The sequence below is a fragment of the Macrobrachium rosenbergii genome, chromosome 25 (assembly GCF_040412425.1).
Source record: "Macrobrachium rosenbergii isolate ZJJX-2024 chromosome 25, ASM4041242v1, whole genome shotgun sequence".
Lineage (NCBI taxonomy): Eukaryota > Metazoa > Arthropoda > Malacostraca > Decapoda > Palaemonidae > Macrobrachium > Macrobrachium rosenbergii.
The window spans coordinates 28,636,910-28,656,909 of NC_089765.1; the positions used below are offsets into that span (position 1 = coordinate 28,636,910).

Here is a 20,000-nt window from a genome sequence, read left to right on the forward strand (position 1 = left end):
GAGTGGTAGTCTTCAGAGCAGAGAATTTATTATAGTGGTCACACTTTTCATTTGTTTTTTCCCCTTCTGCGTCTCCATATAATTTTTATTGAAGCAATTATTATTATTATTATTATTATTATTATTATTATTATTATTATTATTATTATTATTATTATATTCGGTAGATGAAGCCTGTTCATATTGAACAAGCCCACAGGGGACCGTTGACTTGAGATTCAAGCTTTCAAAGGATATGGTGTTCATTAGGGAGAAGTAAGAGGAATTAAAGGGAAATACAGAAAGGAGAGATACCACTTACTTAAAAAGAAAAAAAATTAATAAATAGATAAATATATGAAAATATATCAAAATGCAAGAGAATAGTACAAGGGTAGTAATGCATTGCATTTTCTCTTGAACTTCTGAAGATCCAATTGCACAAATCATCTGGGAGGCTGTTCCACAGTCCAACGGTGTGGGGAATAAAGGACCTCTGAAATCTGAGAAGTTTGACATTATTATTATTATTATTATTATTATTATTATTATTATTATTATTATTATTATTATTATCATATACCCAGGGAAATACCTTCGGGTATAAACACACTCGACTTGCAGATTTGATTAAGTCACAGGGGATTCATGTGAAGTATTATTATTATTATTATTATTATTATTATTATTATTATTATTATTATTATTATTATTATTATTATTATTTACCCAGGGAAATACCTTCCGGTATAAACACACTCGACTTGCAGATTTGATTAAGGCGCAGGGGATTCATGTGAAATTAATTAGCGAGGAAAAAATCTTTTCTTCTCACTCAAGAAATTGTCTGAGAATTCTCTCGTCCTCTCTCGAGATATACCAATTTGCTTCCTTCCCTTCAAAAAGGCTGAGCTTAAGCCGGGCGCCTAATTACTTTTTTTTTTTATTTTGATTTATTTCTCTCTTTTTTTTTGGAATATTACATAACCGTTGCTCTGCAGACTTGTATGTTTTTCATATTTTCATCTAGCGCTAGACGACCCTCCTCTACCCATGCCGCATCCTTTAAGGACATTTTTAGTTTTCTGTAAAAGGAAATTATTGAGATGGCTTTGTCTGTCCGTTCGCACTTTTCCTGTCCGCATTTTTCTGTCCGCCCGCAGACCTTAAAACCACTGAGGATAGAGGACTGCAAATTGGTATGTTGATCATCCACCCTCCAATTATCAAACATATCAAATTGCGGCCCTCTAGCCTAAGTAGTTTTTATTTTATTTAAGGTTAAAGTTAGCCATAATCGTGCGTCTGGCAAAGCTATAGGACAGGCCACCATCGGGCCGTGGCTGAGAGTTTCATACAGCATTACACGTTGTTCCGAAAACTCGATTGCGCCGAAGAAACTTCGACGCATTTTTTACTTGTTTATAATCATTATCACTACCTAATTCAGTTTGAATTTCAGAAATGTAGAATGGCACCGTCTGGATTCCTCGTATAAGGAAGGATTTTTATGATGTTTTTCTTTGAACTGAAATCCTGTTCTAGTTTTTCCGTATACCTTCACTCATTTGGAATTCAGAACCTTGTCTGGCCCTGTGCTTCCTTAAACATTCAACGGCTTTTATAGAGAGGGTCCTCGTCCCTTCGGAAGGAAGTTCTTTGATACTACTCTGTTTACAGTGTTCGAGATGGGAAGATACGACAGTCTCTGTCCATTCACTTCAAGGTATTAAATATTTTTCCTTGATTTTCTATATAAAACTGCCAAGAGCAAAGAACAGCAGCGAGAGATAAAGGTGAATTTGTGCGGGCGATCTTTCAGGAACCAGTTTACACAGCAGACTCCATTTTCGTGTTTTGTAGTTTAGATGAAATTCATTTTTTCTTTTCCTTTATCGTGACAGTCAGTTACTGTGTTATATGAAGCGTAGGAAGCTCTTTCAACGCTTGTAATATTACGAAATGCCTTGAGCACTTAATCTGTTTCATTGTTCTCTAGAGCAGTTTGGTAACCAGCAGTCTGGTGGCTGGTTCTGCTCGTCTGGACTGAGATTCAGTTTCATTATTATATCCAATATATTTAAACATTCAAAAATTCTGTAAAGTTGCGAATTAATCGTTTGTGGCCAAAGTTCGCTCTTGGAACATTCGGTGTGTCAGTGGTTATTAAGGTAGAGGGAAGACTGTCCTTAACACAGAATAATCAGTTGTTTTCGTTTTTTAAAAGTGAATAGGGTCTGTTTCTAACAGACCTGACATGGGAAGCATACTTGGTTAGTTTGCGTATGGAGAGCGATAATGAACAGGTCCCCTATCGATGAAAAAGCAAAGCTGATAAATGCGCTGCTGATTGGATATTAGAAGGCATTTTGACAAATGCTTGAACTTAAAGTGCATTATCACATAAGTGTAATATCGTGGTTTTGGAAAATGGTATAAGTAAAGGGTTAGTGTCCCGGGGAAAACATGCCCTTGGAAACTCTGCGGAAGTGTTAGTATGAATAAAGTATGGGTTGTGCTGGAATCAGCCTTCTCTTTGCATAGTTAACGCAATTCCTGACGTAGTAATGCTTTCGGTCTCGTAAAATTAATTTTGCATCGTAAGCAAGTGTTTGGTTCGTTCGATATCTGAATTAAATTTAGAGGCCCAGAAGCAGGTAGTGTGCGTAGGTAATACTTTTTTTTAATCCGGTAAATTGTTATCCGTAGTATTATGGGTAATCTTCTATCCTGATGGCATTTGTATTAGAAAATTACTGTTTTTATATGCCGGATTTTAATTAAATATAAGTACCGGCGCTTACATTTAATAAAGTTTTTAAACTTCAATTGATGTGTGATTGGCTTAACTGGAAAAAGATTAGATACGCGAATGTGTGAACGTATTTTTGGTGTCGTGTAACACAGCATCTTTGTGAAAGCTTAATAGGTTAGAATGGTGAAAGCTTTTACCCGCAACAACATTTTTGCCAAGACCACCAGTAGATTTCAACTGACCCGCGATTATAAATAAAAAGTTAGTTATGCTGGAATCAGCCTTCTCTTTGCATAGTTAATGCAGTTCCTGACGTAGTAATAATGCTTTCGGTCTCGTAAAATTACTTTTGCATCAACTGACCCACGATTATTCCTGTCGCTTGCAATGGAAGCCGACAGGACGGCAGAAATAGCCGCGAATTGATTTTTCGATGCACGTCTCGGTGCAAACTTATTTCTCCAGTAATTCGGGGGAATTTCATCAGCCGTCTGGAGTCGTAAACAATTTTAGAACCAAAGAACAGCAGTCTTGAGAGAGAGAGAGAGAGAGAGAGAGAGAGAGAGAGAGAGAGAGAGAGAGAGAGAGAGAGAGAATGTATTTCTTAGGGTTTGTTTCAGTTGCTTGTTTCGTTTCCAACTTCTGTTTGCTGTTCATGTCAGTAGAGAAAAAAATAAATACTTTAGTTATGACCTGAAAGAATGATGAGGGTAGCGCTGATAATACAAGGGAGGTTATATAAGTTTTAATTCTGGTTACAGTTAGTGAAAACCGTAAATTCTTTCGAATTTTGATATACAAGTTTTAATTTTAATCATTGATTTAGTGCATGAATAATGTATCCTACCTTGGAAGGAGAGAATTTGAACTGCATGGTGTTAAGAGGTGGATAAAACTGCCGAAGATGTGGTGGTCTCCAGTTTCAGTCTGAAAAGAAAGCGGAGGGAAGTGTGGCTATGCTCTCAGTGAAGGCTTGCTTGCTGGGAAGTTCATTCCTGCGTTCAAGGAGAATTCCAAATAAGTAAAACATGCGCCGAAGTTTCTTCGACGCAATCGAGTTTTCTGTACAGCGTGTAATCAAGGCAACCGAAAATAGATCTATCTTTCGGTGGTCTCGGTATAATTCTGTATGAGCCGCGACCCATGAAACTTTTAGCCACGGCCCGGTGATAGCCTGTCCTGTAGCGGTGCCAGACGCACGATAATGGCTAACTTTAATCTTAAAAAAAATAAAAACTACTTAGGTTAGAGGGCTGCAATTTGGTATGTTTGGAGGGTGGATGATCAATATACCAATTTGCAGCCCTCTAGCCTCTAGCTTTTAGGATCTGAGGGCGGACAGAAATAGTGTGGACAGACAGACAAAACCACCTCAATAGTTTTCTTTTGCAGAAAAATAAAACGGCTGAGAACAGGAAGGGACGCAGTCCCCTTTCCTTGACTCGAATAAAGCTGGAGAGCTGGTTTTCAGAGTGAGTTTGATGTGGTCCCTCGCTTGCGTTACCTAGCCATCCAAGAATGTGACGAAAAGCGGATCTTAAGTTTTTATTTAATTGCATCCTTATAAAAAAATTATCTCGGATAGCAACGAACTAGCAGATGTTTTTCTTCTCCGAAAGTATATGAATATATTATGTCCTTGCCAATTCAACCAACAGTTGGGGTAATAAGCTTTTCAAAGTTGTTCTGCATTCACCAAGTGCTAGAATACAGATTTGTACACCTCTGTTAATGAAGATCAGTTTTAAAATTGGAATTGCCCAAGGGCTTCCGATGAAGGTTCTTTTGAGATGTTATGGTAACTAGGGAGCCCGTGTTTGCAGAGAGCAGTCAGTCATAAGAGGTAAGGTGTTTTGCTGAAATTGAAGTTGCTTTTCTAAAACCTGTCTTCTCGGATATAGTCAGATTTCGTGCGTTTTCTGAACCACAGTGTTTATTTTATTTTGCGGATGCCTACGAAAGATATTACTTAAGGGAAAAGGGAGAAGAAAGATCAGAAGAAAGGGAACAGAGAGAAGAAAAGATCAGAAGAAAGGGAACAGGGAGAAGGAGGAAGATCAGAAGAACGCAACAGACCCACTTACTGAAACGACGTTTATATGAATTTGGAATGGAATGAAATATAGAGGTTAGGTCAAGGGCCAAGCACAGGGACTTCTGAGGTCATTCAGCGCTGAAACGGAAATTGCCAGAAGAATGTCTGAAAGGTGTAACAGGAGGAAAACCTCGCAGTTGCGCTATGAAATAATTGTTTGGAGGAGATGGATAGCAAGATGGGAGAAAGATATGAATGGAGGTACAGTAAAATGAATGAAAGGGGTTGCTGCTAGGGGCCGAAGGGACGCTGCAGAGAACCTTTAGTAATGCCTACAGCGCACCCCGTGAGGTGCACTGACGGCACTACCCTCCTACAGTTCCTCGTTGGAATAGTCGGTAGAGCTCTCGGTTAGCACTCTGCTAGGAACGAGTTCGAGTCTCCGGCCGGCCAGTGAAGAATTAGAGGAATTTATTTCTGGTGATAGAAATTCATTTCTCGTCATAATGTGGTTCGGATTCCACAATAAGCTGTAGGTCCCGTTGCTAGATAACCAATTGGTTCTTAGCCACGTAAAGTAAGTGTAATCCTTCGGACCAGCCCTAGGAGAGCTGCTAATCAGCTCAGTGGTCTGGTTAAACTAAGGTATACTCAACTACCCTCCTACGTGGCATATGAATTTGGATGAAGCCGGCTGCACGAAGAGTTAGTTATTGTTCCTGTGCATACTGTATCCAGACCGTGATAAACCAGCACAAGCAACAGCCATTAATAGAATCCAAATTCCTGTAGAGTAGTTCCGCATTGAGCGCCGAGAACCATCGCTCTAATGAAATGCCTTACATCCGCTCAAGTTCCGCGGCAGTCTTTAAAGTGAATTAGGGGTGTCAATCTAGAGTTTCATTAAGCACCCGCTTCGCCAATACAGCGGTGCGTGATTATTCGTCATTGATTATTCCTCTTTCACTACGTCCCACGTCTGTGGATTACGTTTCCTATTTCTACTTTCCTCTTTAACCTCGATATGCTTGACGTAAGGAAAATATGATCCAAAAAGTTATGTTGTCTTTAATGTCCTTGAATTAAAGCTATCATTTATATATATATATATATATATATATATATATATATATATATATATATATATATATATATATATATATATTATGTGTATATATATATGTAAATATATAATGTATATATTAAAACCAATAATGTATATATTAAAACTTGAATGAAGAGCATTTTTATTCATTGCTGCTAGTTTAGCAAACCATAGCGGAATATTTCTCACATTAAAATCAAGGAAGTAATCAAGTAGAATGAAAACAACGTATTACAAGATAACACCTTCGCTCTCTAAAAACACGAATCACTCTGTATTAATTCATGCCACCAAATTATTAACTTTACTCTTGAGAGCGAGCAGGGTGATCGTTTTACCTTTTTTTTTTTAGATGTGTTGGTTAAGAGAGAGAATGATGTTTTTAGTACTTCTGTTTTTAGAAAAAAGACTTATTCTGGACCAGTTTCAAGTTACTTTAGCTTTTGTTTCTGCAGTTTTAAAATTGATTTCATTTATACATTGGTTCACAGGGCGCTTTCTCTCACCTCGAACTGGAATCTGTTCCATGGGGGATCCTCTTTCTCTTAGACTACTTTATTAAGAAATTGGTTTCCCGAAAATGCATTTTATAAAATCATGAATAAATGACTTAAAAACTTAATAAATCATCTGATCGTATTCCTGGTCGGACCTTCTGTGAAATATACCATGGGCTGTTTGCTTTTGCCTCATCATCCTACTCATTCTATCTACGTGTGTGTGTGTGTGTGTTATATATATATATATATATATATATATATATATATATATATATATATATATATATATATGTGTGTTGTGTGTGTGTATATATATATATATATATATATATATATATATATATATATATATATATATATATATATATATATATATATATATATATATATATATATATATATTTGTGTATGCATGTATGTATACACATATATATATACACGTATATAGAACGGGTAGGATGATGAGGCAAAATGCCCATGGTATACTTCATAGACTGTCCGACCAGGAATACGATGAGATGATTATTTTCACAGTTTATTCCAACGTTTCGTAAATCATATTTACATCATCTGGGATTTCTACCAAACTAAAATACTGTAAATATTGACACGTAAAACACTAAAATGCGCACAAAACTTAAAAGATCCACTAAACTACGTATAAAAGTTACTCAAGATTCACTAAAATAACATAAAAACACTAGTGCAAACGAACTTACCTGCTGGAAACGGCAACAAAGCAAGGGGAAGTAAACAAATGAAAGCATCAAGATAAAAAACAGCTGGGTGGAACAGGACTGTGTATTTAAGGCAGGAACTAGCAGTTCATTTTAAGTGTTTCCAGTATAAATAAGCCAGTTTGGGTGTTGTTATGGCCAGTGATACTCAAGTTTTCATTTTAGTTTTCTGTAAAAGAAAACAGAAAGCTACTGAAATGGCTCTTTGTTTGTCCGTCCGCACTTTTTCCTGTACCCCCGCAGATCTTAAAAACTACTGAGACTAGAGGGCTGCAAATCGCTACGTTGATCATCCACCCTCCAATCATCAGACATACCAAATTGTAGCCCTCTAGCCTCAGAAGCTTCTATTTTATTTAAGGTTAAATTTAGTCATGATCGTGCGTCTGGCACCACTGTAGGTGCCAACAACACAGGCCACCTCCGGGCCGTGGCTGAAAGGTTCATGGGCCGCGGCTAAGAGTTTCATGGGCCCCTGGCTGAGAGTTTCATACAGCATTATACTCTGTACAGAAAACTCGATTGCCTTCGGCGCATTTTTTACATGTTTAATTTCCGTATTACATATTGTGGAATGATTGCACATACTGGATGATTCAGGGTTGGACATCGTGGTCCCCTGTGGTAGCTGACGCTCCCATGGAAGTCGAGCAGACGTGTAGTAGCTACGTCATAAATCCCCGAATTATATCCGGGGCAGGCATATTTATAAATTACATTTGACATCATGTAGGGACTTAGCAGTCCTTGAACTGGAATAAAGATAGAGGGTCCTTAATCCGGAATAAAGATAGGCGGTCCTTGAACCGGAATAAAGGCGGTCCTTGAACCGGAATAAAGATAGGCGGTCCTTGAACCGGAATTAAGATGGGTGGTCCTTGAATCGGAATAAAGATAGGCGGTCCTTGAACCGTAATTAAGATGGGTGGTCCTTGAATCGGAATAAAGATAGGCGGTCCTTGAATCGGAATAAAGATAGATGGTCTTTGAACAGGAATAAAGATAGGCGATCCTTGAACCGGAATAAAGATAGGCGGTCCTTGAACCGGAATTAAGATGGGCGGGCCTTGAACCAGAATAAAGATAGGCGGTCCTTGAACCAGAATAAAGATGGGCGGTCCTTGGACCAGAATAAAGATGGGCGGTCCTTGGACCGGAATAAAGATGGGCAGTCCTTGGACCGGAATGAAGATGGGTGGTCCTTGGACCGGAATAAAGATGGGCGGTCCTTGGACCGGAATAAAGATGGGCGGTCCTTGGACCGGAATAAAGATGGGCGGTCCTTGGACCGGAATAAAGATGGGCGGTCCTTGGACCGGAATAAAGATGGGCGGTCCTTGACCAGAATAAAGATGGGTGGTCCTGGACCGAATAAAGATGGGCGGTCCTTGGACCGAATAAAGATGGGCGGTCCTTGGACCGAAATAAAATGGGCGGTCCTGGACCTGAATAAAGATGGGCGGTCCTGGGCCGAATAAAGATGGGCGGTCCTTGAACCGAATAAAGATGGGCGGGTCCTGGACCGAATAAAGATGGGCGGTCCTGGACCGGAATAAAGATGGGCGGTCCTTGGACCGGAATAAAGATGGGCGGTCCTTGGACCAGAATAAAGATGGGCGGTCCTTGGACCGGAATAAAGATAGGCGGTCCCTGAGCCAGACTAAAGATAGGCGGTCCCTGAGCCAGACTAAAGATGGGGTCCTTGAACCGAATAAAGATGGGCGGTCCTGAACCGGTCCTTGGAAATAAAGATGGGCGGTCCTTGGACCGAATAAAGATGGGCGGTCCTTGACCGAATAAAGATGGGTGGTCCCTGGCCGGAATAAAGATAGGCGGTCCCTGAGCCGAATAAAGATAGGCGGTCCCTGACTGAATAAAGATGGGCGGTCCTTGAACCGAATAAAGATGGGCGGTCCTTGAACCGGAATAAATATGGGCGGTCCTTGGACCTGAATAAAGATGGGCGGTCCTTGGACCGGAATAAAGATGGGCAGTCCTTGAACCGGAATAAAGATGGGCGGTCCCTGAGCCGGACTAAAGATAGGCGGTCCCTGAGCCGGACTAAAGATAAGCGGTCCTTGAACTGGACTAAAGATAGGCGGTCCTTGAACCGGAATAAAGATAGGCGGTCCTTGAACCGGACTAAAGATAGGCGGTCCTTGAACCGGAATAAAGATAGGCGGTCCTTGAACCGGAATAAAGATAGGCAGTCCTTCAACCAGAATAAAGAGCCAATAGTCAGTGGGGCTTTGGGAATGGGCTTGATATCAAAGAGATCCTAAGTGTTTGTTCAGGACGCTGGTCAATTCGCTTCTGAAGTGGTTGTCTTTAATGTAAGGCAGACTAGCATAGAATTTCATTTTGGGCACAGGAAGAATCTTAGCGAGCTTTGAAAAAGTTAAGTAATTTATTCTGAACTTTATAAAGTGCCTTTTCGGAAAAGCAATTTTTATTAAAATATTCTGAGAGAAAGAGGATCTCCCCATGGAACAGATTCCAGTTCGAGGTGAGAGAAAGCGCCCTTTGAACCAGTGTATAAATGGAATTAAGTTTAAAATTGTAAAACAAAAGCTAAAATAACTTAAACCCATTCCAGTAAAATTTTTTTCCTAAAAAACAGTAGTACTAAAAACATCATTGTCTATCTTAACCAACACATCTAAAAAAAGCTAGTAGATCCCCCTGCTCGCTCTCAAGAGTAAAATTAATATTTTGGTGGCGTGAATTAATAAATTCTAAAAATAACTCTTGAGTGAATCGTGTTTGAAGAGAGCGAAGGTATCACCCACATAACGCGCATAAAAGAGAGGGATACAAAATGAATTGTCTAGCTTGGCACAAAAAACTTTCTAAACTCCGGACCAACGTAATAACTTATAGCTGAATCTGCGAGAAGTGAAAGGAAAGGTTGATTCTTAGCTTGAAGCCAGAATACTATATTTAATTTAAAATTACAGTAAAAGTGAATAGAATTGAGAATATATTCAAATTTCTAACTAACTTAGGTTCTCTTAAAAAAAAAGTGCCGGTTATATTGAAGTCGAACAGAGAATTCCTAAAACTTGAGTCATGAATTCTTGTGGTGAACGACCCTTATCTCTTCTGCTCCCTAAGTAGCGTGCTAAATCTTGTCTAGTCGTATTTGTTTTTCTTAAGGTATTTCAAGCTGTGAATCCTAACTTACATCGAGATCAAGCCTTTCTGTGAGACACGGACCGTTGTCGGGATGTTGGGAACCTCAATTTCCATAGGTCGGCATCGCCTTGAATTTGTAATGATTTGCGATGCCATTCAACATACGAGATTACTCGTCTTGGTCATTATTTAGTTTCTGAAAGTAACTATACGCAATTTGTTACTTTCATCAGTGGCCATCAGTGCAGTATGCAGGCATATCGCATTCTTTAATATAAATTATACACATGCGTAGAGTATCCGTGTTCCAGTATTTCGTTTGCACCAAAAAAATTTTTTTTACCCTAATTATGGAATCCTAGGATCCCAAATACGGTTTTTCAGATGCAAATTCAAGTTGTTTGTGTGTGTGTAAGGCAAACGTTACAGATTAGGGAAAAAAGCTCGTTGCAAGCAATAGAAAACAAGCAAGAAACAATACTTGGGAGCAGTAAGCCCTATGCACATGGATGAACGCCTCATTAAGTCTTGACCTGCGAGAACGGAACTGCCGTGCGAATAAAGATATGGATATCCTATGCAAATCTCCTTCCCCGGGGGCCAGACACTGTCATCCCTTGGGGATAGGTACGAGTTAGCGCACATTGTAGTAAAGATGTTTGTCTGCTGCGCCGAAAATTAGGCTATTTATTGTCACTTTTATTGAGACGCCAAACCTGATTAATTCTGAACCTGATACTGGTATAAGGCCATCGAGATTTAAGTGCAAATAATGATGATGTTACCATGATTATTTAACACGAAAGAAAACATGTGCAATTGTTCCGATGTCAATATTTGGATTTTTTGACAAGGAAAATTTTTCGTGCCTCACTGATGTTATGGTGAAATTTATATATATCGATTTCTCTAAGTGTGAGTTCCCTTTGTCTGGAAAAATAACTATTATTAAACCAGTTTTGAAAGGGTCTTTGATTGTCAAAACTTAACTTCATTGAGACCTGTTTCGATTCTATCATTGATGTCCAAAATAATAAAATATGTGGTTTTTTAAAAATTAAGTATTCACCTGGTAAGGGTAAGTGTAGTCGGTCAGCTTGTAGACAATCATATTTTACAAAGACCGCTGTATGTTCTATTATAAATTATCTATTTAAATGGGTGAAGGCAAATGTGGTTTCCTGGTCTTACTCGATACAGCGGTTCATGAATTTTTTGTAAATTGTTTCCTGTCCATTCGAGTTGTTAACGAAGCCCGTGTGACAGAAAATACTATCCCCGTAGGGGGGATTAGTATCGACAGTGCACCTCATGCGGTGCACTGTAGGCATTACTTAAAGTTCTCTGCAGCATTTCTTCGGCCCCTAGTTGCAACCCATCTTAATTTCCGCCCTCTCCTAACATTCATTCCTAGTGTAACTGCGAGGTTTTCCTCCTGTTACACCGTTCAAACCCTTTACTGTTAATTTCCATTCCAGCGCTGAATGACCTCATAGGTCCCAAGGCTTGGCCTTTGGCTTAAATTCTATATTCAATGCAATTCAGAAAATACTATGTACAGATTGGTTATTGGTTTGCACCGTATAAAACATGGAGATTTGTACTTCAAAGCATCTGTTAGGTCTAATCCTGTTAATGTTTATGAATGACCGAACTGTAAATGTACCACTGTTTCTGCACAAACGACATCGGGAATACAAATGAAAAACTAAATGACGACCTGACCATTGTCAAGGAATGGATGACGTTAAAACAATTAATACCAAGTGGACGTAGAACTGAATTTATTTTGGTTGGAAAAAAAAGTAACTCAAACTGATATTCGGCCGAATATAAATAGTAATCTAGTACTGATTACCGATAAATGCCCGTGGTGTGCTGCTGAGTTGCAATTTGTCTCAGTACTCAGATCAGTAATGTTGTACGTGTTATTGGACATCATTTTAGAAATATTGCCTTTGATAAAAGAAATGTCATAATGAGTTTGTATTAATAAACTTCGGATTAATTGTCATCCATAGTGTGGGCTGAGATTATTATTAACAGAATTGGACTACAGCAATTCTTATCTATCATAGTCTACTTAGAATATGGTTGGGAAACTGCAAAATAAACTTAACAGAGCGACAAGATAGACAAAAGGTGTCGCACCTCGGGTTAGGAGATGATGTTTGAAACGTGTTATGACTCCTCAAGCTGTTGAGACTGAATGTCCAAAATATGTGAGACTTAGTGTGCTTAAAACACTTACAATGGAGTCAGCACAAGACTAGTTACAGATGAATTTGCTTTTCCCTTCGGTGGTGTGGGACCGAAAAAAAGTGACATAGAAATAGTTATTCCAAGAATAAGTAATCAAAGAAAAACCAAGTCCTCGTAAATATGAACAGCAAACACTGCCATAATTTCTTGCGTTTCTTATACCAAAAAAAAAAAAATTTAATATAGTTTCCCTCTATCCATAAATACTTTCGTTTGCTCGTGTGTATGACTTCCCAGAGACATAGATACATTTTTCGACTTTCCCCCCATTGTATGAATTTTATGGAATCGGACAGATGTAGGTCATAAATCACTGTCCTTTCCCTGCATGTCCCCAGACGTGTTGCTGAAGGCAGGGCCGGCCCCAAGGGTGATTTTGTTCTGCATTGAAGCCTCTCGTTCCTCATGTCAAAACAACTTCCCCCATCCGGTTTCAGTGATGGCGTAGCATTTTTTATCTCTCTTGTTTATTGACGGAGCAAATTAATTGAAGTTGCGCGAGTTTTTTTGAAATGCGGCGAAACGATTGAAGATGTGAGAAACGCTTCAAAAAGATCGCGCTCTCTGTTGTACCTCGGGAGAGGCTTTGATCCCGCATCTTTCCCGCTTCATTTGTCTGTTGTTATTTGGTCTCCTTTTTTGTGTGTGTTGTTTATAGTAGATTTTCTTTGGAGTTCAGGTTATTCAAGCCTTGTTTGGACGGTATTTTGGATGTGAGAAAAAGCTACGCAAAAATTCCATGTGAAACGATGAACTGATAGAAAAGAAAGGTGAGCGTAATATCAACAGAATTCAGAAAACTGTAAAAGAGGGGGCTCATAAACTTTATTATTATTATTATTGCTATATTTTTTTCTTATTTTAGTAATTGCTGTTCTTGTGTGCATAAAAAACAAAAAATGGGCGTGAAATCTTTCAGCGAGCTGTCCTCGGGTAAAGTTCTCATATATGTAAAAAAGGAGGAATATCAAAATTATCTCAATTGGTTTAGCGTAAAATAAGTGAAGATGAATAAATGACTGTAGACGGAAACTATATAAATGAATACATCTGAGACAATCATTTAGGTACATCGGGGAATACTGCCCTAAAATGGAAAACTGCAGTCTCTGCAAAATTTTCGAAACTGAGACATGCCACCCATTGGGCTCGTGAAACACTAATACACAAGTGACTGCAGTTTCAGAATGATTCTTCAGTGTTTTATTTAGGGGGTCCATTTGCAGTATCTGCAAAATCAGTAATAAGGCAAGGGAAAACTGCAGTATCTACCATTTTTCTCAGTTTTGTATTTTTGCAGATACTGCAGTATTCCACTTTAGGGCAGAATAGGTAACATCACCGCACGATGCTAAAGGTGGTTGAAGTATGTTAACGCTTCTGCGTTTTAGACAGATTACTCAATTGTGACATTAAAAGGGATTTGCACGATGTCTACCGCAACACGCAGCCTACTTACTACTATTGAAGATCTGTGAAAGTCTGACTGAAAATTCGTTTGAAATTCCTTTTACTCCAAATTCCTTACTTTCATTTTACGATGTTTACTAAATTTTCATTTATACAACGTGTTAGTAGCACTAATTTTCCTTTCTGAGTCAAATTTAACTGAAAATGAAACTGGAAAATCTGAAATTTTTTCTGGATACGAAACCAACACAATCGCAACAGCACTCTCTCTCTCTCTCTTTCTCTCTCTCTCTCTCTCTCTCTCTCTCAAAAAGCAACAAACCAAATAGAAGACAGTAAAACGTAAATGAAATGGGTATGGGTAATTTCGTTTGTAATTTGCGTACATGTATCAGTTGTGTACTTAATGTATTCTTGTATTTCTAGTTATAGTAGAATAAAAAAAAGATTACGTCCCAAGTAGAGTTTTAAGTGTGAAAATTCAGTGAAAACAAGATCGGGAGCCAATTAGCTGAATAAGAAGTCCTTGAACGGGTTGTAAAACATTGGTATTGACTCGGTAGAAGTATAATATAATTATGATAGCCTACGACTGAATGGCAGGGAATGTTACCGAAGGTATGACTGTCACAAAAAATCTTAATTTTGTAGACTATGAAATATCAAAAGTCCACCTCGTATAGTATAAAAGAATACCGTAATCATTTAAGTGGAAAAAAAGACGTAGGCGTGTTCGCATTAGGTTGGAGGAAGAGGACCCCAAATGTGTTCTGGCAGAAGATGTAGTGGTCCCATTTTTCTTCTGTCCTGGTTTATCTTGTTGCTGGAGATGGTTCTAGTTAAGGAGCACTGGATAGCCAGTGGCAACAACCATTCATGGTAGTTTCTTGGTTGTGCTCGCATAAGGCCCTTATGCTAAAGTCGGTAGTAGGGAGGGCGGTCGATAAACAACCTTTCGATACGGAAAAAGGCAGTTAAACTGCACACACAACAGGATGAGCAATGCTCGAGGGAGGAATTGAGTCATATCTGTTTTCAAGTGCTGCGAAGAAAACAGCTGTGGGAGTCAGATGACGCCAAGTTTTGACAAACACTCAGAATTTCTAAGCGCGCAGAGTGAACGCTGTATGAGGTCGGCAAAATTTTTTCACCTTGAAGCTGCTGCAGATTTAAGGTTAGCAGCCTCTTCTTCATTTGTCAGCTGGAGAAACAAATAAAATTGCCATTAAAACAACCCTTCTGAAGGTCACGGAGAGACCCTAGACAGGGAATACATTATGTTTTAGCCTTCAGTGAGAAAACTTATGAGTAAGAGCCCGATGATCAGTCAAATAAAAGGATAACCAGTGGCAGCTTCGTTAAAGTGGTGTGAAGAGAATGATGAAAGGGTGAGTGGAAAAAGTTAAGTATATCTTAGTTTAACCAGACCACTGAGCTGAATAACAGCTCTCCTAGAGAGGGCTGGCCCGAAGGCTTAGATTTATTTTACGTGGCTAAGAACCAATTGGTTACCTAGCAACGGGACCTACAGCTTATTGTGGAATCTGAACCACATGACGAGAAATAAATTCCTATCACCAGAAATAAAATAATCAAATTCTTCATTGGCCGGTCGGAGAGTCGAACGCTGGGCCAACAGCGTGCTAGCCGAGAGCTCTATCCACCCCTCCAATGAAGAACATAAGGGTGAGGGGAAAAGAGAATACTTCAGAAATGTAGTATTAAAATGATAAATAAGTGTGAGTTGTTAGAGAACTCAAAAAGCAGAAGCAGAGTGGCGAAAGAACTGAAGAAGAAAGATCTAAAAGAATATCAAAGAAATTCCAACAGTGAAAGCAAAGCGAAGATGAAACACATCACCCGAATATGCCGCATAATACAAGAGTTACGTTTTTCCATTCCTCCTTATTGGAGGAGGCCGCTTAGCCTTACACGATATACGAAAGAATTTTTGAACCAATTTTCTTCCAATGGAGGTGTAGCGTAAATGCATGATGCAAATGAAAGACGGGTTTTGGAAGCAGTAGAGATGAATTGATTGCAAAGTACCTTTTGCAAAAGAAGAGCTTTTAAGATTAAGAATGTGGAGATGCATAGGAGTGGTCAAAGAGGTTGTCGTAGGTGACAGGAAGGATCAGTATGCTTTGAGATGGTGCGGTCATGTGGAAAGAATGGAGAATGTTAAGTTTGTGAAGATAAAATACAGTTCAGAAGTAATAGATGGAATGTGGAAAAACACCTAGGAAGGAATGAATAGATGTGAAAGAGATTTTGGAATGGAGGGGCCTCAACATCGAGCGATAGTGCGTACAAGGTAGAGGTGAGTGGCTCTGTGTACGTAATGAGGTTAGGCGCGTTCCTTCCGTGAGCCTTGTCAGTTTGTGATATATATATATATATATATATATATATATATATATATATATATATATATATATATATATATATATATATATATATATATATATATATATATATATATATATATATATACATATACATATATATATAATGTGTTTGTATGTATATTTATACGTACATATATATATATGTATATATATATATATATATATATATATATATATATATATATATATATATATATATATATATATATATATATATATATATATATATATATATATATAAGTGGACTATGATGTACAAATTAACAAGCAGATACATTCAAAATCTCATTGATGGTAAATGTTTTTAAAAACCTAGTTGAAAAATTTTGCTGCTATTTCACTGTATCGTTGATTTATTTTGTAATAAAAGATATAACGGAAACTTGATAGGAGTAACTGGTCCGTGAACGATCATGTAATTTCGCATGTCTCGAATTTTTCATTTATGTCATTGAGTGAAATGGCCAACTTTGTCATTTTTCAAAGACATCTCTATCGTCCTGTAATGAATGGTTTATTGTTCAGGTGAAACCGCAAAGACATTTTGATCGAATATCGTTACTCAGATTATTTTTGCACCAACAGCAACAACAGCCACACAAAACGGAAAAGAAACCGTCATGGTCAGTTCCCAAAAGACGAGAAATATTTACCATTAGAACATTAAGGAACGACGGCAGAAAAAAGAACTGTGGAGAGTCATTCAGAAACTAATAAACAATGGTGTAAGCAAAAGGGACAATCATTTTCAATCTGGCTTTGTAGCGCCGAGAGATCTAATATCCAGTGAATGCCGTCGTCGCAACAAAAGCTTTTGATGTGTCAGAGGAAGTCTGAGGAAGTAACTCGTCACAGCCGTCGTGTTCATTTCTTAGAGTCTGTTGCCGTTTACTTTAATCACAGTTCAATCATGGGTTTTTGTATTCATTTCTTCATTATTTTTGCTTTTAAGTTGTCACATGTTTCATGTAAGTTTTGAAGTAATGGTGGTTCGGGGCGGAAGCCGCTGTTAGTAATCCCGTCAGAGAGTTTGATGTTTGTGGGTTTTTTTTCTGTAATATGGAAGAATGGTCCGACCTTTGCAATAGGTCAGGAAGTAAATGTTTTTCTTTATTGCGCTTATTACAAAACTCTCTCTCTCTCTCTCTCTCTCTCTCTCTCTCTCTCTCTCTCTCTCTCTCTCTCTCGTCCGAACTTTGCAATAGGTCAGAAATTAATATTTTTATCTTTTGTGATTAATACAAAACTTTATTCTCTCTCTCTCTCTCTCTCTCTCTCTCTCTCTCTCTAATCGTCCGACCTTTGCAATAGGTCAGGAAATAATTTTTTCTCTATTGCGCTAAGTACAAAACTTGACTCTCTCTCTCTCTCTCTCTCTCTCTCTCTCTCTCTCTCTCTCTCTCTCTCTCTCTCTCTCTCAACAGGCTTCTGTAGAAATGCTGTCAGTCAGAAAGATTCGAAAATAAAAGATAATGTATATGTATATATCACAAATATTAAGCCACAAATATCATTTAATGCTATGTTTACTATACCTTGGGATAACTTGTAACTGATAAGTGACCGGGTGGATGCACTTATCCCTAAAAATTCTCTCTCTCTCTCTCTCTATATATATATATATATATATATATATATATATATATATATATATATATATATATATATATATATATATATATATATATATATAAATATATGATATATATATATATATAAATGTATGTATATATATTGATATACATATTGTATATATATATATTATTACATATATTATACATATATATATATATAGGCCTATATATATACACACACACAATTACATACACACACACACATACGCACACACGCTCACACACTTGGATAACGTTCTTGTTACTGAAAGCGAGTGAAATCATTTTTAAGTGTTTCCATTGCCCAGAGAACCTCAGACATTAATGGCAGTCTTTGTTCCTCCTGCAGATTGAAGCACCGATGTTGGGAGGAGGCGAGGACGATGCCTCTCGTCGGGGGCCTTTGGAATTTTTCACCAACATGTTTAAACGACGCCGGGACCACGACCCCCACGACGACCCCCGGCCCCCCGATATAACGCTTCACGGTAAGGACGACCTTCGTCTTTCTTTCAGCCTTTGAGACCTCCGACGCCTCGCTCCTGAGGGAAGGGAGGAGCTGTGTGAGGAATGTGGATGACTGTTTCTGTCTTGTTGTGGAACTCTTTCCGTGCTGCTGCTGTTTTTCTTCTTCTTCTTCTTCTTTTTTGTAACGGAGTTTCCTTCTAGACTCAGGTTGTTTGTTGTTTCTCTTGCTTGTGGGGGAGATGAGATTATATTAATGCCCATCAAGCTAGCTTTTATGTAACTTTTTTTTTTATTCTCTAAGTAGGAACATTACGGGAAGAGAAGAGTATCTTAATGTAATTCATATAACCTAGCTTTTATGTAGTAAAGTTTTTGTGTAAGTACGAATATTATGTTGATCAACTGGTTGTTTATCCTTGTATCTTGATTGTGTGTGTGTGTTTGTTTGTCTGTGGATAGGAACTGTCAAAAGGGGGTAACACATTGGCTTTTGTAAATTCTACATCATTTTTTGTGAGGTGTTTCATGTTTTACCTCCATTATTTGTATTCTCTCCTTTTCCATTTATTCGGTTAAATATAAGATCATTCTCACGATTTTGTCATCAAAATGTATTTTCAATCCAAAGTTTACACTATCTAAGCAGATACACTTTACATTTTTTCCCATTCAGTATGCGGCCGAGAATTGATAAAAAAAAAAAAGATATGATGTAGACGAGATATCTGACTGACAAGGTTGACGCTCGCTGTTTTCAGAGTTATGTATTTATTTATTTCGGTAAATCAATGAATGAAAATTCTGTGAATTATTGAAAACGTTTTGGGCAGATTCTAGTCGTATTGTTTCAGACCTTTCAATGATTCATCGTTAACGCATTTCCTCCAATTTATATAAAAAAAAAAAAGTTCAGGTTGCTTTATGAAGGGCAACTTGTTTTCAAGTAATTTTGAAATCACGGTGTGTATGCATGTATACATGTGTGTGTACGTACTTGTTTATATATACAGTATATATATATATATATATATATATATATATATATATAGTATATATATATATGTATATACAGTATATACAGTATACAGTGTGTGTGTGTGTGTTTTTGTGTTATATGTTTTGTATATATGCATCTTTCTTCAGTTTTTACAAAATTTATGAACAGGGGTTCATCCACAATTCAGAAGTGATGTATGATTGTGTGTGAATGTTTAGTTTTATCCTTGTCTGTTTTGTGTTAGGTTATAGCATACTTTTATATACATTATGTGTATATATATATAAACCTATATGGAACTATATATATATATATGTATATAATATATTATATATTGTATAAATATATATATAAACATATATTCATCCACAATATATATATATATATGATGTATGATTGTGTGTTGTGAATGTTTAGTTTTATCCTATATATCTGCCTTGTGTTAGGTTATATATATATTTATATACATTGTGTATATATATATAAAATATATATATATGTGTGTGTGTGTTTGTACATATATATATATATATTTATATATATATATATATATATATATATATATATATATATATATATATATATATATATATATA

The 20,000-nt window shown here is 37.5% G+C and overlaps 1 protein-coding gene across 4 annotated transcripts in view; it reads left to right on the forward strand.

The window, feature by feature from the left end:
- The window catches only part of LOC136852518 (uncharacterized), a 178,168-nt gene that overhangs the window by 90,580 nt on the left and 67,588 nt on the right, over positions 1-20,000 (forward strand). For all 4 annotated transcript variants that reach the window (XM_067127216.1, XM_067127215.1, XM_067127213.1 and 1 more), the window contains one exon: positions 18,289-18,427. In XM_067127216.1, the coding sequence (XP_066983317.1) occupies positions 18,289-18,427 (139 nt within the window). The remainder of the gene's footprint in view (positions 1-18,288; positions 18,428-20,000) is intronic.